The following is a 20,385-nucleotide window of genomic DNA, read 5'->3' as shown; positions in this document are numbered from 1 at the left end:
CATCTAAACTGTGCCTGAAGAACCAGATGGCTGTCTATAAACAAATCATCTACCCCGCAATTGAATACGCAGTCCTTGTTTGGCGGGGCTGTGCACGAACGCACAAACTTAGGCTTCAGCGCATTCAAAATAAGATCTTAAAGATGATACTAAATTTACCCCCATGGATATACTCCGTGGATATTATAGAACAAAAATTCGAACAATACTGCATGAAATTTGAAGAGAGGTGCTCAATCTCTGTAATACAAATGATTCAAAATTTGTATGCATTAGGTTAGGGATAGTTATAAGTAGGTAGATATTTTTTTAATAAATAAAATAAATATTATGATTACACATTAGTATGTAAAACAAGAGTAACTGTTCGTAAACGAAGAAGAAACTAGCGCCTTCTAGATGTCATCGCAGCTTCGACTCGCGAATAAACGAGTCTTTCATCGATCCAGTTTCGTCGATACGCAATTTTGGATTGAATGTTGTTTCCGGGACTACTTGTTTCCGATGGAGCAACTATAAAAGGGACTGTGCAGCAAAAGAGACAGGTTTTTTCTTAGTCCGACTGTGTTGCTAGACGTCAGTGTCAGTTATATATTTTATTATGTAAAGTTTAGAAAAGTTAAGATTAACGTAGAGTAAAAGTGCTGTGAATTGAAACCCAGTACAACTATTTCACGGCGCCGAAATCCACCACGTACATCTCGTACGTCACGAAGTCCGCTCCAGCTGTTCCTGTTATCGCTGCTCTCACTGATCGTCGTCATCTGGTCCTTCGAGCCGGATAAGTGTCGAGACTCCACTTGTCCGCTGACGCAAACGTGCTAGCTGTTACATCTGTGACACCATCTTACCCACCATCTTACGGTCACCACCTCGTGAAGCCGGAGTTTCGGACTGGAATCAACCAGAGTTGTGAGCGTTCGATCAACGATACTTGAGGACAAATTTATACAAGGCACATATTTGCCTTCAGAAGGTAATTAGCATTCCAATAACGTTTTCTTGTCCCGTTCGATCTACGCGGTCTTCTGTTTGCAGTTCCTGTTCAATATGGCGACGGAACGACGAATAAAGTTTTTGAAGCTGCGACAGCGCAACATCCAAACGTCTTTCGACCTCATCAAGGCGTTTGTCGACAATTATGAGGATGATACTGATGCTTGTCAAGTACCGGTGAGACTAGAGCACCTTGCATCGCTCTGGTCCGATTTCAATAAAGTGCAGGCAGAACTCGAATCACTCGACGAAACCGGCATCGAGCAACAATTCAAACATCGATCCAGCTTTGAATCTGCTTATTATAAAGTGAAGGGTTTTTTACTAACCCTTAATAAAACTCCTGTTACACCGTGTGCTTCTGGTTCTCCTTATGCTGGTCATTTCCCTCCATCGGCTTCGCACGTGCGCTTGCCCGATGTCAAACTCCCAGTGTTCAGCGGGAATCTAGATAACTGGCTAAATTTTCACGATTTGTATCTGTCGCTGGTTCATTCATCCGCCGAACTTTCCAACATTCAGAAATTCTACTACTTACGCTCTTCGCTATCTGGGGACGCATTAAAATTGATCCAAACCATCCCCATTAGTGCCAACAATTATGTAGTCGCTTGGAACCTACTGGAAGATCACTATCAGAATCCTGCAAGGTTAAAGCATACTTATGTGGATGCTCTTTTCGAATTCTCAACCATTAAACGTGAATCCGCATCGGAACTGCATTCGCTGGTGGAAAAATTTGAGGCAAACGTTAGAGTGCTACAACAGCTCGGCGAGCAAACACAGTGTTGGGACATTTTACTTATTCGAATGTTAAGTATTCGATTAGACCCAACGACGCGGAGAGATTGGGAAGAATATGCATCGACCAAAGACGCAATTTCTTTTCCTGATCTTACAGCCTTCATTCAACGTCGCGTGACTGTGCTCCAAAATATGCAATCTAATTCCGCTGACATTGTATTAGCTTCCAATGTGAAAAAAGGAAACATTCGCCCTGTAGCCAGCGAATTATTTTAATTCTAGGAAATGTATCATGTGCAACGAAAATCATGCTATATATCAGTGCTCCAAATTCTCAAAACTACGCTTGGAGGACAAGGAAAAGGAAGTACGTCGTCTTCAGTTATGCCGCAACTGCTTACGTCGGGGTCATATGATCAAGGAATGTTCATCATCCAGCACATGTCGTAAATGCCAAGGTCATCATCACACTCAACTGTGCTCAACTGTCGCGTGCGACGGGAAGTTATCGAACTCACCTACGTCCCAAGCCACTTCTTCTCAAACAACCGAGCAATCAAGATTACCGTCAGTGTCTGCCACGCTCACCGACTTAGTGAGCCACGCTTCGTCAAGTCACAAGAGCCATTGTGTAATTTTAGCCACTGCAGTTGTCATTTTAGTTGATGAAAAGGGCAATCGTCATCCTGCTAGAGCATTATTGGATTCTGGCAGCGAATGCTGCTTTGTAACTGATCGTCTTGCTCAATCACTTCGAGTGCAGCGCAAACGGACATTCGTTCCGGTCGCAGGAATCGGTCAGTCGTCTACCAATGTTCGTCAGAAATTTTTAACTACTATACGATCACGCATTAGCGACTATAGTGCCAACGTAGAGCTTCTAGTCTTACCTAAACTAACTGTAGACCTGCCAACCGTTTCGGTAGACAGTACGTCGTGGCAATTTCCTCCGGACATACAGCTGGCTGATCCTAATTTTTGTAGATCTAACCCTGTCGATCTAATCTTAGGTGCCGAAGTCTTCTTCGATTTATTTAAAGTAACAGGACAAATTTCGCTAGGCAACGGTATGCCTGTTCTTATAAACTCCGAGCTAGGTTGGGTAGTATCAGGAAGGACTACAACCTGTCAGCGTATTACACCAGTCATTGCTAATGTTGCAACCAATGTCGATTTACATAATCTAATGGAAAAATTTTGGGCATTAGAAGAAGATTACAAATCACCATGCTATTCTGCAAAAGAAGCTGCTTGCGAGGAACATTTTCGCCAAACCGTGGCTCGTACGTCTGAAGGGCGGTACATCGTAAGACTTCCTATCAAACAGAACATTTTAGCCAACTTGAGTGATAATCGTAATACGGCTATCAGACGCTTCTATGCATTGGAGCGACGATTAAACTTGGATAGAGAGTTGGGTGAACAGTACAAATGTTTTTTGGATGAGTATTATGCTCTTCATCACATGCAACGCGTTGTAAATCCACATGAGATAACCGTGCCATGTTTTCATCTTCCCCACCACGCTGTTGTTCGGGATAGTAGTTCAACAACAAAAGTACGAGTCGTGTTTGGTGCTTCGTGCAAATCAGCTAACGGGCCGTCCTTGAACGACGCTCTTTTGGTAGGCCCTATCGTGCAGGAGGATTTGAGGTCAATTATTTTGCGCTCTCGCAAACATCCTGTGATGCTTATCGCAGACATTAAGCAAATGTATCGGCAGATATTACTTCATGAAAGGGATACCCCACTTCAACGTATCATTTGGAGAGATTCCAGCGGCGCTCCTCTCAACACCTTCGAACTGAAAACCGTTACGTACGGTACTGCGTGTGCGCCGTTCTTAGCCACACGAGTGTTAAACAATTGGCCATTGACGAAAGAACCAACTTTCCCGAAGCCGCTGAAACGCTTGGTAAGGATTTTTATGTCGACGATTTATTCACAGGCGCGTCGAATATCGATGACGCGAAAACGTTGCAAAGGCAACTGGAAGGTTTATTAGCCAAAGGCGGTTTCGAGCTACGTGAATGGGCTTCCAATGAAGAAACTGTTCTGGAAGGAATCCCCGAAGAAAATCGTGCATTGCAAGCATCCGTCGACCTAAATTTCAATCAGTGTATCAAAACACTTGGCATTCACTGGGAACCAGCATCAGACGTTCTGCGGTACCGAATCAATCTAGCGATGCCGCCTACCCCACTCACCAAACGTGTTGCACTATCTCAAATCGCTCAACTCTTCGATCCTCTCGGTTTACTAGGTCCGGTCGTCACAACAGCGAAACTTTTCATGCCATCTCTATGGATGATGAAAAACGATGACGGAAGTCTTTGGGGTTGGGATCAAGTGCTTCCGACTTCGGTGATTGAACGTTGGACCAACTATCATTCTCAGCTGCCGCGCTTAAACGAACTGTACATCGAGCGCTGTGTGTTGTGTGCAAATCCAACTACAATACAACTACATTTCTTCAGTGATGCATCGGAGCATGCTTATGGAGCATGCGTTTATGTGCGCTCTACCAACAAAGAAACGCAGTCAAGGTGGCATTGCTAACAACAAAATCCAAGATAGCTCCACTAAAACAGCAAACTATTCCTCGGCTCGAACTGTGCGGAGCATTACTAGCGACTCAGCTGTATGAAAAGGTTAACTCGTCATAACAGTAGATTCCACGACAGTACTTTGTTGGCTTGAATCACCACCCGCAACGTGGACCACTTTTGTAGCTAATCGAGTGTCCAAAATCCAACAAACGACTTCCAATTGTACCTGGCGACACGTAGCAGGGAAGGAAAATCCCGCAGACCACATTTCACGAGACATGTCCGCGGATATGCTGCTACAATGTGACCTTTGGTGGCATGGACCTGCATGGCTGCTTCGCAAAGAAACCGATTGGCCCGCGCAAACTTCATTTGTCATCGAAAACCCTGATGTATTACGTAAATCACGAAGGGTCAATTGTGCGGCAACACCAATGGCAAGCGAGTCATCATTCATCGATGAACTAGTCGGCAAATTTTCAAATTACCAGCGTATGTTGAGGGTAATTGCATTTTGTCTCAGATTTGCTCGAAACTGTCAGCATAACACAACGGCTCATTCGAATTTCATTGGCATATCTGTAGACGAAGCAAGAGAAGCGGAAACCAGATTGATAAAACTCGTCCAGAAGCAAACATTTGTAGACGAATGGAAATCGCTCGAGCAAATGAAGCCTGTCTCTTCGAAATCTCGAATCAAATGGTTCCATCCGATGTTATCGCCTGAAGGCTTGATACGAATTGGAGGAAGACTAAATCAATCTCATCAATCCTACGACGCGAAACATCAAATCATCTTGCCATCCTCCCATGCTTTATCTAGCCTGTTAGTGAGATGCTACCACGAAAAACATCTTCATGCTGCCCCTCAGTAGCTTCTTAGTACCCTTCGTCTACGATATTGGATCATAGGTGGCAGAAACTTAGCCCGTACAATCGTTTACAACTGTATAGTTTGCGTCAGAGCTCGCCCAAAGCTCCTCGAACAGTTCATGGCCGAATTACCTTCCTCACGTGTCATTGCCAATAGACCTTTCTCAACAACTGGTGTTGACTATTGGGGTCCAATACTACTGAAACCAACTCATCGACGAGCAGGCCCACGAAAGGCTTATGTAGCGGTCTTTGTATGTTTATGCACAAAGGCAGTACACCTGGAATTAGTAGCAGACCTCAGCACGGCGAAGTTTATACAGGCATTGAGACGATTTGTTGCACGCAGAGGACTGTGTTCAAACATATTTAGCGACAACGGAAGAAATTTCGTTGGCGCTGCTAACGAACTTAAGTCACTTATCCGTAGCAAACATCATCAACAGGCCATCGCCGAGGAGTGCAACGAAAACGGTATCAAGTGGCACTTCAATCCACCTAAGGCGTCACACTTCGGTGGCTTGTGGGAGGCCGCTATCCAATCGGCACAGAAACACTTCATCCGAGTGTTAGGAAATCACATATTGGCTCACGACGACATGGAAACATTGTTGACACAAATAGAATCCTGCCTGAACTCGAGACCAATCGTTCCTCTTACTGACGACCCATCAGACAACAACCCGTTAACACCAGGGCATTTCTTGACGGGGTCAGCACTGAAATCAGTTCCTGATTATGACTTCTCTGCAGTACCATTGAACCGCTTACGCCAGTGGCAGCAGACACAAAAAATACTGCAAGATATCTGGAAACGATGGCACATTGAATATCTTTCAACCCTTCAAGCAAGAACCAAGTGGTGTAAACCACCAGTGCAGCTTTCGGAAAACCAGTTAGTGGTCATCAAAGAGGACAATTTAGCTCCCATGCGATGGCCTACTGCAAGGATAATTGAACTGCATCCTGGTCCTGATGGTATAACAAGAGTGGTCACTCTTCAAACGCCACAAGGAAAATTCACCCGGCCAGTAGCAAAACTTTGTTTACTCCCTGTCGTGTCATCGGATGACTTTACCGCAACTGAGAACGTACCTGAAATAAACATCCAACGCCCTGTTAAAAAGGGACACGCAGCAACAATCGGATTCCCAGCAGCCATTGACAGTCGAATGTAAACATCACAACGTCAGATGATCATCGATATCAAATCGAGGGACAACCCAGCTGTTTAGTCGACTATCGGTACGATGAGGTTCGGGATGTTCAAAATGTGATTTCTGAAGGGGTCAGGATGTTCGTAAACGAAGAAGAAACTAGCGCCTTCTAGATGTCATCGCAGCTTCGACTCGCGAATAAACGAGTCTTTCATCGATCCAGTTTCGTCGATACGCAATTTTGGATTGAATGTTGTTTCCGGGACTACTTGTTTCCGATGGAGCAACTATAAAAGGGACTGTGCAGCAAAAGAGACAGGTTTTTTCTTAGTCCGACTGTGTTGCTAGACGTCAGTGTCAGTTATATATTTTATTATGAAAAGTTTAGAAAAGTTAAGATTAACGTAGAGTAAAAGTGTTGTGAATTGAAACCCAGTACAACTATTTCACGGCGCCGAAATCCACCACGTACATCTCGTACGTCACGAAGTCCGCTCCAGCTGTTCCTGTTATCGCTGCTCTCACTGATCGTCGTCAGTAACTAAAACACCTATTAAAAAAGCCGGGTGAGTAATGTCAGAGACATAACTGGATGTCGTGAATACGAAAACAAATGACATGTACCTTAACACTTCCGAATATCAACTAGTTGATCAATTGTATGAATTATGCAAGCATTCCCCTTTTCCACATTTTTCGCAAAAACAAAGAAGGCTTCACTTGATTTCGATTACTGTGAATTTCACACAGCGAAAAGTGCAAAAATCTAACCAAACTGTTCTACATTTGCACTAAACTTAGGATATTTTCTTTCGATTTGCGAACAACACATCCTAATAGTTCTTCAGAAAACTTTTAGAGCCATTAGAATGGCTGATTTTTAATAATGCTTTCCAAGGTTGCTTTTTCATCCATCGAAATGACTGGCAACTGTGACGTAATCGCTCTTGTCGGAAGCGAAACTAGCTGTGCAGGCGACACAAAACACATCTGCTCGCAGTGGCGATAGAATCCAAACTGATTCAAATTTTGTTAAGAGATTTCCTTTTATGTGATTTCGCTTGTAGCTTTTTCACTAATGGGCGGTCCTAACGGCTATAAAAATAGCCGCATACAGAATTTTTATGTCGATTATTTCATTTCGGATTTGCATAATTTATTGAAAAAAAAACTATCAATATGCTGTAGGGATTCATTTCCAGCATTAAGAAGAGTCAAATTGCGTAATTCTCTACGATATTAAACTCTGGAACATTTTTTGCAAAAAAAGGCTTCACTTGATCTCGATTACTGTGAATTTCACACAGCGAAAAGTGCACAAATCTAACCAAATTGTTCTTGATTTGCACTAAACTGAGGATAATTACTTGCGATTTGCGAAAAACAAATCCTAATAGTTCTTCAGAAAACTTTTAGAGCCATTAGAACGGCTGATTTTTGATAATGCTCTACAACGTTGCTTTTTCATCCATCGAAATGACTGGCAGCTGTGACGTAATCGCTCTTGTCGAAAGCGAAACTAGCTTTGCAAACGACACAAAACACATCTTCTCGCAGTGACGATAGAATCCAAACTGATTCAAATTTTGTTAAGAGATTTCCTTTTATGTGATTTCGTTTATAGCTTTTTCACTAATGGGCGGTCCTAACGGCTATAAAAATAGCCGCATACAGAATTTTAATGTCGATTATTTTATTTCGGATTTGCATAATTTATTGAAAGAAACTATCAATATGCTGTAGGGATTCGTTTCTAGCATTCAGAAGGACCAAATTGAGGAACTCACTACGATATTCACCACTTTTCGGAACATTTTTCTTGAACGATTTGTTGTACATCAGCAGCTATTTTCTTCTCTTCCTCAGAACGCGTTCTGATTGGCTGGTGTTGATATGGGTCAAATGAGACAGGTTTTTCAATAGTGTACTATTGAAATACTTCAATGCTTTTACTATACACGTTTAAGTTGAAAAATTTCGATTCTATTGGTTGTTAGATTATATAAATCCTTCCACAGATCACTGAGCTATGAGCTTTCAAAATACGAGAATGGCAAACGCGCCATATGAATTATCCTCTTTGATACTCGTTTATACCAAACATTTCAGAAAAGTTTAATTTTGAACTATTTGAGATTATGTCACAGAACTGAAAATTTTATCATAAAATTGTGATCATATTTCCGATGGCATGTAGCAAAAATTATGTTGATTCGTTAGATACAACAATAGATATTCACAATCAAAAACTTATCACTCTCTCAGAGGGTAAATTTTGAAAAGGCACCCCATAGTAAAGTAAGTCGTATTCACGACAAAAAAACGAATCGTGTGAACAACAAATATGAAAGGCCAAAATGTCAAAACACTTGTACTGTAAAGCGTTGATGTAATACATAAAAATGAGATTGATAAACAGATATTTATGCAAAAAAAATGAAAATTGTTCGTTTATTCTAGTGCTTCAGACGGAACTGGATGTCAAGGTGAAGTTCTCCCACCATCATTAATAAGAATTTCTAATGGCTCCAGCTCCTAAAGAACTATAAAGATTTCTTCTTTGCAAATCGGTAATTAAAACCATCAGTGTAGTGCAAATCTGGGATAATTTGATTAGTTTCGTGCAATTTTTTCAATGCAAAATTCGCAACAGTGTTCAATATCGTTTATATCCAAACATTGTTGTATATCTTAGAGGATTACATAATTTGGCCCTTCTGAATGCCAGAAATTATTCCGGTACTCCACTTTGATAGTTTCTTTCACTGTATTATTCAAATCCAAAACGACATAATCGACATCAAAATTCTGCATAAAGCTATTTTGAACCATAATAGTACAGGGTCCGGCACTCGAAGTGTAACCAATTAAAAAGGCCATAAATTCAGTTTGGAAAATTACTTTTACTTAATTCAAAGTACAAAATGTGTAAAAATAATGCAAAATTCAGAATCAATTCACTTTTGCTCGATATGACCACCTTTTGCCTTGACTATGGTCTTGATACGGTCAAAAAACGAATCGCAAGTTGCCGAATGTGACTTGCAGGTATTTAGGCCCACTCGCGGACAATAACTTTTTTCAGCGCCTCGAGACTGGTGTATCTTTTAGTTCGGACTTTGCTCTCCAAAATGGTCCAAAGAGAATAATCCATTGGATTCGCATCTGGTGAATTCGAGAGCCATTGTGTGGACGTGATGAAGTTCGGAACGTTGTTTTTCAGCCATTCTTGGTTCACTCGAGCTTTGTGAGACGGTGCCGAGTCCTGCTGAAACGTCCATGGTCTGCCACCGAAAGCAACCTCCAGAATACTTTCCCGATAATATGTCGCATTTACCTTGACGCCAGGCTCGATGAAAACGATTGGAGAGCGCCCATCTGCGGTTACAGTGGCCCAAACCATTATCTGTTGCGGGTGCTGCCTCCTGGTGGCCAATCGATGACTCAAATTCTCGTATGAACGGTCGGTCAAGTAAACCCTATCGTTTTGAGAGTTTACGAATTGCTCAATTGGAAAAATTTTCTCGTCAGAAAATACAATGTTCGGAAATTGACCGCTTTCGGCCAAACAAAGCAACTCCTTCGCTCTCTTAAATCAAGATTTTTTTTCGCGTTCACTTTTGGCAAAATGCTTTCTTGCGCTTGTAAACAATACAACTCCGAACTGTCATTTAGCAAATTTTTAGAGAACTGATGCCCGTGCGTCAGCTGCGCGAGCGGTCTGAAGTTGGTTACACTTCGAGTGCCGGACCCTGTATATCCAAATTGTTATGCGAAATTTTCCTTCATTATACTGTATACGGCTCATTTTTCAACCAGTTGTAGTTTGAAGTAGAATTTTCTGCTGATTTGCTGTATAAAATGGAAAGCACCGACTCAGAAGACATTCGAACTCAACTCGTCACTCTCCATTACGAACGCCTTCATAAAAGGTTTTTTAGAACCACCATTGTTTTATAATAAATAACTATGCTGATTATTTCGTAATATTTAATTGTATGTCAGAATGTTCAATATAACGATATCGTTTCAAACTCTAGAAGTGAAAAAGGGGAAAGCTTGCAGAATTCAAACAATCAAACAACTGATTGATATTCTGAAGCATAAAGAGAGAGTGTCAGTTTTATTCGTATTCACGATATCCAGTTATGTCTCGGACAATACACACCAATACTTTTATTAAACTCAAATCGTTGTGACTCTATTAGTATTATATTATAATAAGAATTTTATGTAAAAGTAATGCTACGGCGAAGGAAAACCTATGTAAATTGTCTTAAGAAATAAACGTATTTGTCGAAAAAAGGTTTGTGATCTTGGTGTACAGTTGGATGCTAAACTGACGTTCGATGTTCATCGTTCACAAATCGTTTTGTAAGCAACACGTCAATTGGGTTTCATTGCTAAGATTGCAAAGGACGTTAAAGACCCGCATTGCTAAGGCTTTGTATTGCTCAGTCGACGTATCAAGTATTGTGGAGCCTTAGAATTGAACGAGTACAGAAACGATTTGTTCGTATGGCATTATGAAATTTATCGTGGAGAGATACAGTAAACTTGCCACCAAATTCAGATAGATGCGAATTGTTGGGAATCGACTCGTTACAGCGACGTAGAAAAACTCAACAGACGTTGATAATTGCTAAGTTGATCAACGGAGAGATTGATGCTCCTGAACTGCTTTATGACGTTAATTTTCGAATACCGAATAGATCACTGCGTAACACAAATCTGTTTCAGAACAGATTCCATAGGACTGTATTCGGATAGAACGAGAAAATTACTGAATGCATAAGAACATGCACTGCAGTAGAAGAGTTGTTTGAGTTTGGAGAGCCTTTCCGCAACTTCGTTGAAAAAATCAAGCGATCAGCAATAATTTGACTATAGATAGTTTGATGTAATTTAATTTGTTATAAGTTGTTCGTACTAGCTTTTAAGTTGTTCCGTAGTTATCATGTAATTTTTTGTGATTGGTTTTAAAAAATCGTGGTTTTTATGCCTATCTGAGAATGACATACATTTTGCAACTCAGTTGGGATTTTTCCCACTCTGTTAGTCCATTTAGACAGACTGATGACTATGTCCGTTGAACTTTGTTTTATAAATAAACAAATAAAACAAATTAAAACAACTGAAGTGATCCCAAAAAACGAAGAAAAAGGCGGGTGGGTAATGTCAGAGACATAACCGGATTGACGTGAATACGAATATCAATGGCTCGCTGAAACTCAAACTGTGCCCTTATAAAGTACGATATCAACAGGTCAAAATTGTCATCGGAATCGTCCGCTTCTTGTACACAACCTTGTGAATTTTTTAATAGTCTAATATGTTCAAGATGATCGCTTGGTGAATGTCAACATCCACCAGAATTATCCAAATTTGAAGAACGTAGGGTAGTTTTTAATCGCGTCTAATACGTTGATCATTTTTATAGGGATTAACCTTGTTTGTGCTAGGGTACGTACTCAATCCCATTATCCTTACGTCTCGTCTCAGACTCGTCAGTGCATAACAGTTTATATTAAACTGTTATGCTACCAGCAGTAAAGGTATTCTTATATGCAATACACTTATAATTAGCACCGAAGTGCCAAGTCCTTCCTAATGTGCCGAACAAAACAAGTTTCAGAAAATACTGGCCGATTCAGATGGTCAACATAAACTGTTACGCACTGACGAGTCTAAGACAAAACGTAAAGATAATGAAATTGGTTAGGTGTCCTAGCACAAACAAGATTAATCACTAAATGATAACGTTAACGAAGATATTGCGTCAGGGTGAAATTACAGTGTTGCTTAAGTGAAATTAAATATCACCTCTTTATTGTATACCAGGTTACATCAGTCATAATTTGCGAAATATAGAGATTTTTATTTTTCATACTTGGCATCCCTGATTTTGACCGAAGTACGATTTGAATTTATATGCTAATTTTAACTAACACAGTCACTTTCCACGCACATCAAACCAGATCAAGCATTGAAATTTATCAGTCATGGCTGATAATAGAGCAACAATCACAAAGAGATAGATGAGCAGCAACAGACAGCGAAAATAAGAAGATGTACTAGTAGAAAAAGAAAGAGACTGTTTGTTAATGTGACAAACCAGAGTATGAAACGTTTGAATTATAACTCTCGCAAAAACTGAACACGTCACCGGTTTCATTGGGAGAGTGTTTCGGTTGTCAACGTGCAAATCTATAGTCGAGAAAAAGAAAACAGTGCGTGATTATTTGATCCGCAACAACTATCCAAGTTCACTTATCATCAGACTCATAAATAGATATGTGAATAAACTTATGCCGTTTTTCATTGAAAAACACTGGTGGCGTGGATTGCTCTGATTTTGCACTATCGAGCAGAAATGCAACATTCTGACGGTGTTTCATTGCGATTTCTGCTCGAAAGTGCAAAACCACGCAACCAGTGTTTTTCAATGAAAAACGCCATTAGTGATGCCAACCGAAACGAAAGCGACAGTGGCCATATGGTGTACCGGTCGCTTCATCATATGGATGTATTTACCCCAGCTCTGACTAAGATTATTCAGAGCAACCACAAGAATGTGCGTTTGGGGTTTAAGTGCATAGAGATTATTGCATAACTTTTTTCGAAGCTCAAGGATTACACTTCGAAGATTTTAAGGCGAAATGTAATACTAAACTAACTTAAAACATGAAATTTGTAATAACCTAATGACCACTCTCATTCACAAGTGGCACAGGACCAACCAAGTAGCAATCCGCAACTAGTTCTGATACGAATAAGTTCAAACTATGTTGCAACAAAAGCATGAATATGTTTTTATGTCATACTAGTTAAAACAAAGTGTCAGTTATGTTTCTTCATATAATAACTAGCTACGAAATAGTTATTTAGGTTTCCAATCACGACATATTTTTGTCATATTGAATTAATTATAATTTATAAGCTATCGTTACTTAATCCAAACATATCTTTAATCACAACTATGCTTCTAGTTACTAGTTGAAAATAAGTTAATTTGACTTCAATAGTAGAAACCCGTAACTAGGGTAACATAGGTATTTTGCAATTTAATATATTTTGGCCCAACTAACAAAAAATTGAAAAATGTTAAGTAACCCATGTTGCATTAATTTGAAGCTAATCATATTAAATTACCTATTGCAGAAGGTTTTTTCAAAGATGTTACAACATTTGGTGGACATTTTTACAAAGTGGGAGAAAATATAATTGATTCTAAAGTGGCCAAATACCTCTGTTATCCTAGTTCTGATAACACTTAGCCCAGCTATGTTGCAACAAGAGCACGAACATGTTTCTTATGTTATACTTCTTAAAGCGAGGTGACAACAGTGTTTTTATAACATAAACATTGAACTAACTATCATTTATAAGTTATTGTTAGTTGATTCTAACATATCTTTAATCACAGCTATGCTCTTAGCTACTAGTTGAAAACAGATTTATTTTGCGTTGCGAAACCATTATTAATACGTAAGCGTATATGTAAATCGTTACTGTGAATTGATGTAACACTAATATAGATATTATAAGATTATAACATACAATTTCTGCATTGATTAAGGGGGGATAGGGTCTAAATGATGAAAAAATCATCAATTTTGCGAATTTTTTTCAAAACTATCGTTCAACAAAATAAATTCAAATGTTTTGTATAATTAAAAGCATCATTCGAATAACATTTTGTATTTTTTTCGTGGAAAAAATATTGAGAAATAAGTCGGTGAAGAGGCATTTTTGAGGACGCTTCTAAAAAATCATGATTTTCGGTGTCCACTGTATCTCAGCGCAGACTAATCAGAAGTGAACAAATCAAAGCAGCATAATTAGAGCAGAAGTTTTTCTTGACCCCAACGTTTCTGTTTGATCTTTTTTAATTTTTGGTGGTTGTTTTAATTCAAAAGTACGATTTTTCACGAAAAAATCGGCCATTTCGTAGCTGTAAAACATCCTCAAAGTAACAAATAACAAAAAGGAAAACGTTGGGGTCTGGTTTTTTATATGTAGAAAGTTTGTGCAAAATTTGGAAAAAATGGGGCAGTAGCTTTTGAATGACGATGGACACGGACTTTCAAAACCTGCTTTCGACAAAAAACGCGTTTAAAGTTTATTGTCTATAAAATCGAAGGAAACAATCTATTACTCAAGGGAGCTCGTAGGCTCTAGCATTCTCAAAAAGCCATATTTTTTCTTTTGTATTTTGTTATAATGAAACATTTCGAGAATGTTTTGTCAAGTTATTAAATCAATCGTGCTCTTATTTCTTCGTAGCATGAGATCGGCAACGGTAAAGGCCCATAACTTGATAGGTTGTTGCAATCGAAGGAAACAATCTATTACTCAAGGGAGCTCGTAGGCTCTAGCATTCTCAAAAAGCCATATTTTTTCTTTTGTATTTTGTTATAATGAAACATTTCGAGAATGTTTTGTCAAGTTATTAAATCAATCGTGCTCTTATTTCTTCGTAGCATGAGATCGGCAACGGTAAAGGCCCATAACTTGATAGGTTTTGTGCCGATAGGCTTTAAAATTTCACAGAATATTCTTGAAACGTTATCAGAAAATTATAAATGATTTTTCAAAAGTGTTAGACCCTACCCGCCCCTTAAGATAGTTGGCTGCTCGGCCATCCATGGATGTTGTCCATCAATGTCAACTTCCCTTTCTGAGCAACCCAGATAGCCGTGTAGAGTCGGTAGCGGTTTCCCAACTGGCTATGAATAATGCTATGGTCCACGATTTCATTCTTCGCACCTCGTGGAATTTAAATGATTGAAGAATTTAAAATAATTCTTCCATGGTTCGCTATAGGCGGTTATGAAGAAAAATTTTTGGTTTCTTCTAGTTGTTGTACGGTAAGTGCCGGAGATGGAGTGTTCGTTACTTTAATTGATAATGGTTAGAGTAGCATTAATAAATCTCCAGCATAAACGCACAGCAACTATGAATTTATCCTGACTTCGGCTAGAAGGTAAAGCTTCTTGTTCGTCATATTTACCGCATAACCAACCTTCGCCAAGTGATGACTTCAGAAAGGTTGTATCATACTGCATCAAAAGTGATTCACCGCTTATAATCGGCAGTGACATCAATGCTCACCATATCATTTGGGGTAGCACAGATATAAATTCGAGAGGCTCTGATTTGATGGAATTTGTGAGGAGTACAAACCTGCACATAGCTAATGCAGGAAATCGTCCAACTTTTGCGAGTCTGGAAGATAGGAGGTTTTGGACGTAATTCTCTGCTCTGATAGAATTGTGCATGAGTTGATAAATTGGCTCGTCTCCGATGAGCTCGAATCTTCGTTATCTGATCGTAAGAGCATCTTTTTTATCATTCAAACGTTAAATTTGATATTGTCACATATCGTAACCCCAAATCTACAAACTGGGACCTCTATGAAGAGAGCTTGGCGACTATATTTCGCGAGTATCAATTTACCTTTGACACCCCAATTGATTTGTAACTTGTTGTCGACGAGACAAACTCACTCATAGTTGCAGCATATGAAGAGGCTTGTCCACTTTGGATTGTGCGAACTACTAGAGAAACTCTTTGGTGGAATGCTGAACTTACTACACTAAGAAAACTATGCAAATGAGCTTGGAACCACCGACGTAGAGCTAGGTCGGAGGCATTCGTGTCGGCTCGAAGGGCTTACAAAAACGCTCTTCGATCGTCTCAGCGAAGTGGTTGCTCGAAGAATTGGGACTATTGAATCGGCCAAATGGGCAGTTGAGAGTTTTGCTCCGTACAAATCTCTTGGAAAGAATGGAGTTTTCCCAGCTTTACTTTGAAAGGGTATGAACATTACAAACATGTTTTGAAGAAAATACTTACTTGCGACAGGATATATTCCAAGAGCTTGGCAGGAAATAATTCTCAAATTTATTCCCAAAGGCAGTCTTAGCTCATTTCTTCTTAAAACAGTGGAGCGCATAGTCGATCACTATATCAGGAATATTAGTTTGGGCGTGCATCAGCTACATGGAATGCAACATGCTTACCAGCGTGGAAAGTACACAACAACCCTGTTACATGATGTTGTGTACAACATTGAAAAACATTTCTCACAAAAGTAATATTGCTGGGGAGTTTTCCTAGATATTGAAGGTGTTTTTGATAATGCATCTTTCAATTAAATTCTGGAAGCAGCCAGTGATCATGGCTTACCTTCAAGTATCACAATTTGAATACAGTTCTGTTCGAACAGTCGAGCTTATCGGTCTTGTTTTTCTCTCGCTCCACTGAGTGATAGTTTCGGTAGATCAGCTCATATACCCGCCGCGTTAGAGAATTCGAAGCAAACTTTTCCCACAAACCGACGGTACCTTTTGATTCAACCCGTTTCGTTTCGTGCGTGCTTACGGTAAGCATTCACGTTAGTGACAAAACCATCCTGATCCATCGTTGATATCAGCGAGATTTGGAAGTAAATAGTGTACAACCGTAAACCACGTGCTCCGGGCGCCATACTGGTTTGCTCCGGGGCACGGGTCTAGCCACCCGGCACAGCCATTTTGAGACGAGATGCGTAGTGCTTTGTAAGGCTAAAGTGAAGCCGCATAGACGGCAGTGTATGTGAGAAGCTGCATAGACAGCAATAGCGGCAGTGTTAAAACGTGATAGTAGTAGAATTCCGTCACTCACCCGACCACCGGATTAACGGTCGTGATAGAAGTGCCTTTCCCGATCACGTGGATACCGGTCTTCGCTGGATCCCGAAGGAACTCCTAAGTGAGTCTACCTCTTTGCTTTTTTAATTTATTTTATTTGTATTTTTATTTTTCCGATTGTAAATTTCTCCCAACCGATATATCAACAACACAACCCCCCCTCCCCTTTTTACCTCTTTCCCCCTCAAAATGACGGGACCTGACCCTCCGGACGGGACAATAGCCTCCGGCTCGAAGTCAGGAGCCTTACCACGTCGAACCCCCGAAGAATACCCCCACCTTGCGAAGAGTACTCGTCTCCCTGAGTTTATGAATTTTGGGGACGAAATTGATCGACAAACTTTAGTCCTGCGTGCAATCAATCAGGAAGGAGCGACGGAGGCGCGTCTGCCCCCCAACCCTTTCGTCATTGCCAAATCAGAGCAGAGAATCCTGGGTTTTTGATCCATTAAAAACGATCACGGCCACAAAAGGCCCGTGGTACTCGATATGTGATTCGAACGACGTCGCGAAAAATCCTGGATGCTCTGCTACGATTAAACGAGCTAATTGATGGCCAAAGGGTTGAAGTCGTCCCCCACCCCACGCTCAATATTGTCCAGGGATTGATGACCGGGACACTATTGACTGGAGTGAAGATGCCCTCTTGGAGGAACTCCGAGAACAGGATGTTTGTGCTGTTCGTCGGATAACCAAGAGGAAAGACGGGGTCGTTTCTAACACCCCACTCTTAGTACTTTCTTTTTCTGGTTCCGTTCGCCCCACGCACGTACAAATCGGTCTGATCCGGACGGCCACACGACCGTATTACCCGTCTCCAATGATCTGCTACCAATGCGGGCGGTTCGGACACGGTAGTCGCTTTTGCCCAACCAACGCACATGCTTAACTTGTGGCACTCCTCATGAAATCATCGAAGGAACACCGTGCCTGAACCCCCACAGATGCGTGAACTGCGGCGGCGATCACCCCACCTGCGACCGTAAATGCACAAAATGGATGGAAGAGGGAGCGATCGTAAGGCTAAAAATCGACAGGGGACTCTCCTTCCCGGAAGCTCGTGCTCTAATGAGACAAAGTAAGCCCGAATCCTCATATGCCCATAAGGTACAAAACCGTCTGACCCCGGGGGGCGACGAGAAGGACAGGACAATCGCGCTCCTCAAGGCCGAGGTCCTTTCCCTCCGTGCCCAAAAACAATCCGAGTCCAAGGACTCGGAAATAAAACAATTACGCGTGGCACTCGAGGATGCTGGCAAACAAATAGCCGAGATGCGTCAGCAAATGCAGTCGCTTAAAAACCAATTAAATAATACCACCACCCAGAAGGAGACTCCCTTGTCGACTCAAACAAACGCAACTGTCACCCGAAAACCAACCCAGCAGAAGAAAAAGGCAACTTCACCTCAAAACGGAAACCCAACACAACAAAACAGCAAAACAGAATACCAGGCAAACAAGAAAAAGTAGATCACTCGAGCGGGTCGACTCCGGTTCGACCGAAGGCGAACAATAAAAAAAGAAGAAGAACGCCAAATCTCCAATCAACACCGAAAACTCCCCTACACTCGACCAAACCATGAACCATCAACTCACTGACCTCCAAAACCCACCAAACTCTATAGACATTGACATATCCAGCCGTGATCTATCCCCAACCAACTCCCACGAATCCATGACATTAGATATCTCCGATTAAGTACTCCTCACCCACATACACATGCAATAGGTTAACACTTACCTGTCATACGGGGACTACCCCCCAAAGACAACACAGTAAATACAAACGAAATCCCCAAGAGGACGAGAGGCGCCGAACCGATCCGGGCATCGCCCAATCGAATATCTGCGCCTCCCGCCCATCCCACAAACTCCCCCTCTACACTGAACACAAACCCAGTCCCCACCACCAACCTACAATACCCCCTTACAACACCCCCAACAGAAACCCCCCCACACCGGGCGACTGGTGGACTTCCCCCGAGCCCTCTCAAGATGGCCGGGACGAAGCGGATGCGGGCCGCTCGACCAGCCAACAACAACTTGGCCAACGGACCAGACAAAGCGGAAGGAGCACTTTTCAACGTGCCCGTCCCCCTGCACCTGCCCCCCCACCAGTTTCGGTGGGTCACCGGGTCCAGAACGGGGAGACTAAATCGTCCAATAACGCCAACATCGCCAAATAACGTACACGGGATCGAGAGGTTTGTTCTAGCCCCATCCCAGGATGCTCTTGGCAAATCACCGCTTGCTGCAGAAAACATGCTAAGAAAAAATCCTATCCTTTGGACGGCCCGCCCCAATTACCACCGGACACCAGTAACACCCTCTCCAAGTCTTTTACCAGCTCTCTCACATCACCCCATCCACCATCTTCTGCCAACACGAGCTTGTCCTCTTCGGAGCCTGACGGCTTGTCTGATCACAACAGACCTGATTGCCACCGCAGTCAAAATACAAGTGCCAACCCCATGTACCGTGGTGTGCGTTTACATCCCAGCAGAAGTCAGAGAAGTGGGCAAAAAGTTAAAGAAACTTCTTCAACAGCTTCGGCCCCCTTTCCTTGTTCTGGGTGATTTCAACGCCCACCACCATACATGGGGCTCAAAGAAAAACAACCGCCGCGGAAGTGAAATTCTACACACTGTCGAGGAATGCGGGGCCGTCATAATAAATGACGGCAATCCCACCTTTTTCAGGGGGGAGTGTCAGTCATTCATTGATTTGTCCATAGCATCGCGAGACATTGTCAGCTCCTGTTGTTGGTCCACCTGGGCTGATACCGGTAGCAGCGACCACGTTCCAATACTGATCTCGTTGGACAAGCAACGTCCCCAAACCTCTCGACACCGACTTTGGATCCACCAGCGCGCAGATTGGAAAGGCTATGAAACCTCCGTAGAAGGAAGGATTCGAAACGATTCTAACCTCTCCCAGGAGGAACTGGAGAGCATAATCCTCGGAGCAGCCAACGATAGCATCCCACGAACTAGCGGAAACCCCCCAGAAGAGCGGTCCACTGGTGGTGCCCAGAAGTGGCCGATGCTATCAGAGCCCGCAGAAAGGCCCTCCGTGCACTAAAGAAAACCCCCCCAGAGCACCCCGATAGGGTAGCAAAGGCGCAAGAATTTCGTCGCCAAAGAAACCTATCGAGGGAAGCCATTTGCAAAGCTAAAGAAGATAGCTGGAAGGGCTTCCCTAGCGGCATCTCCGCAGACTCCTCGACAGCTAAACTGTGGAGAAGAGTAAATGGCCTCGGAGGGAAACGTAGATATAAGGGCTTTGCCCTAAAAGTTAATGACAACTTCACATCTAACTCGGTCATCATAGCTGATCATCTCGGCCAATACTTCAAATCCATGTCTGACGACA

At 41.8% G+C, this 20,385-nt stretch overlaps 2 protein-coding genes across 8 annotated transcripts in view; one reads left to right on the top strand and one right to left on the bottom strand.

Annotated features, from left to right (window-relative positions):
• Nucleotides 1–20,385, bottom strand: part of LOC131432617 (adipokinetic hormone/corazonin-related peptide receptor variant I-like) — a 581,002-nt gene that overhangs the window by 428,891 nt on the left and 131,726 nt on the right. The gene's annotated exons all lie outside the window — the stretch shown is intronic.
• LOC131429022 (uncharacterized) lies at nucleotides 1,051–18,483 on the top strand. The gene is made up of 5 exons (XM_058593077.1): nucleotides 1,051–1,995; nucleotides 2,063–3,563; nucleotides 3,689–4,157; nucleotides 5,593–5,874; nucleotides 17,958–18,483. The coding sequence occupies exons 1-5, from the start codon at nucleotides 1,051–1,053 to the stop codon at nucleotides 18,481–18,483; spliced, it is 3,723 nt and encodes a 1,240-aa protein (XP_058449060.1).

The sequence above is a fragment of the Malaya genurostris genome, chromosome 2 (assembly GCF_030247185.1).
Source record: "Malaya genurostris strain Urasoe2022 chromosome 2, Malgen_1.1, whole genome shotgun sequence".
NCBI classification, from domain to species: Eukaryota; Metazoa; Arthropoda; class Insecta; order Diptera; family Culicidae; genus Malaya; species Malaya genurostris.
This window is presented reverse-complemented; position numbering and strand designations above follow the sequence as displayed.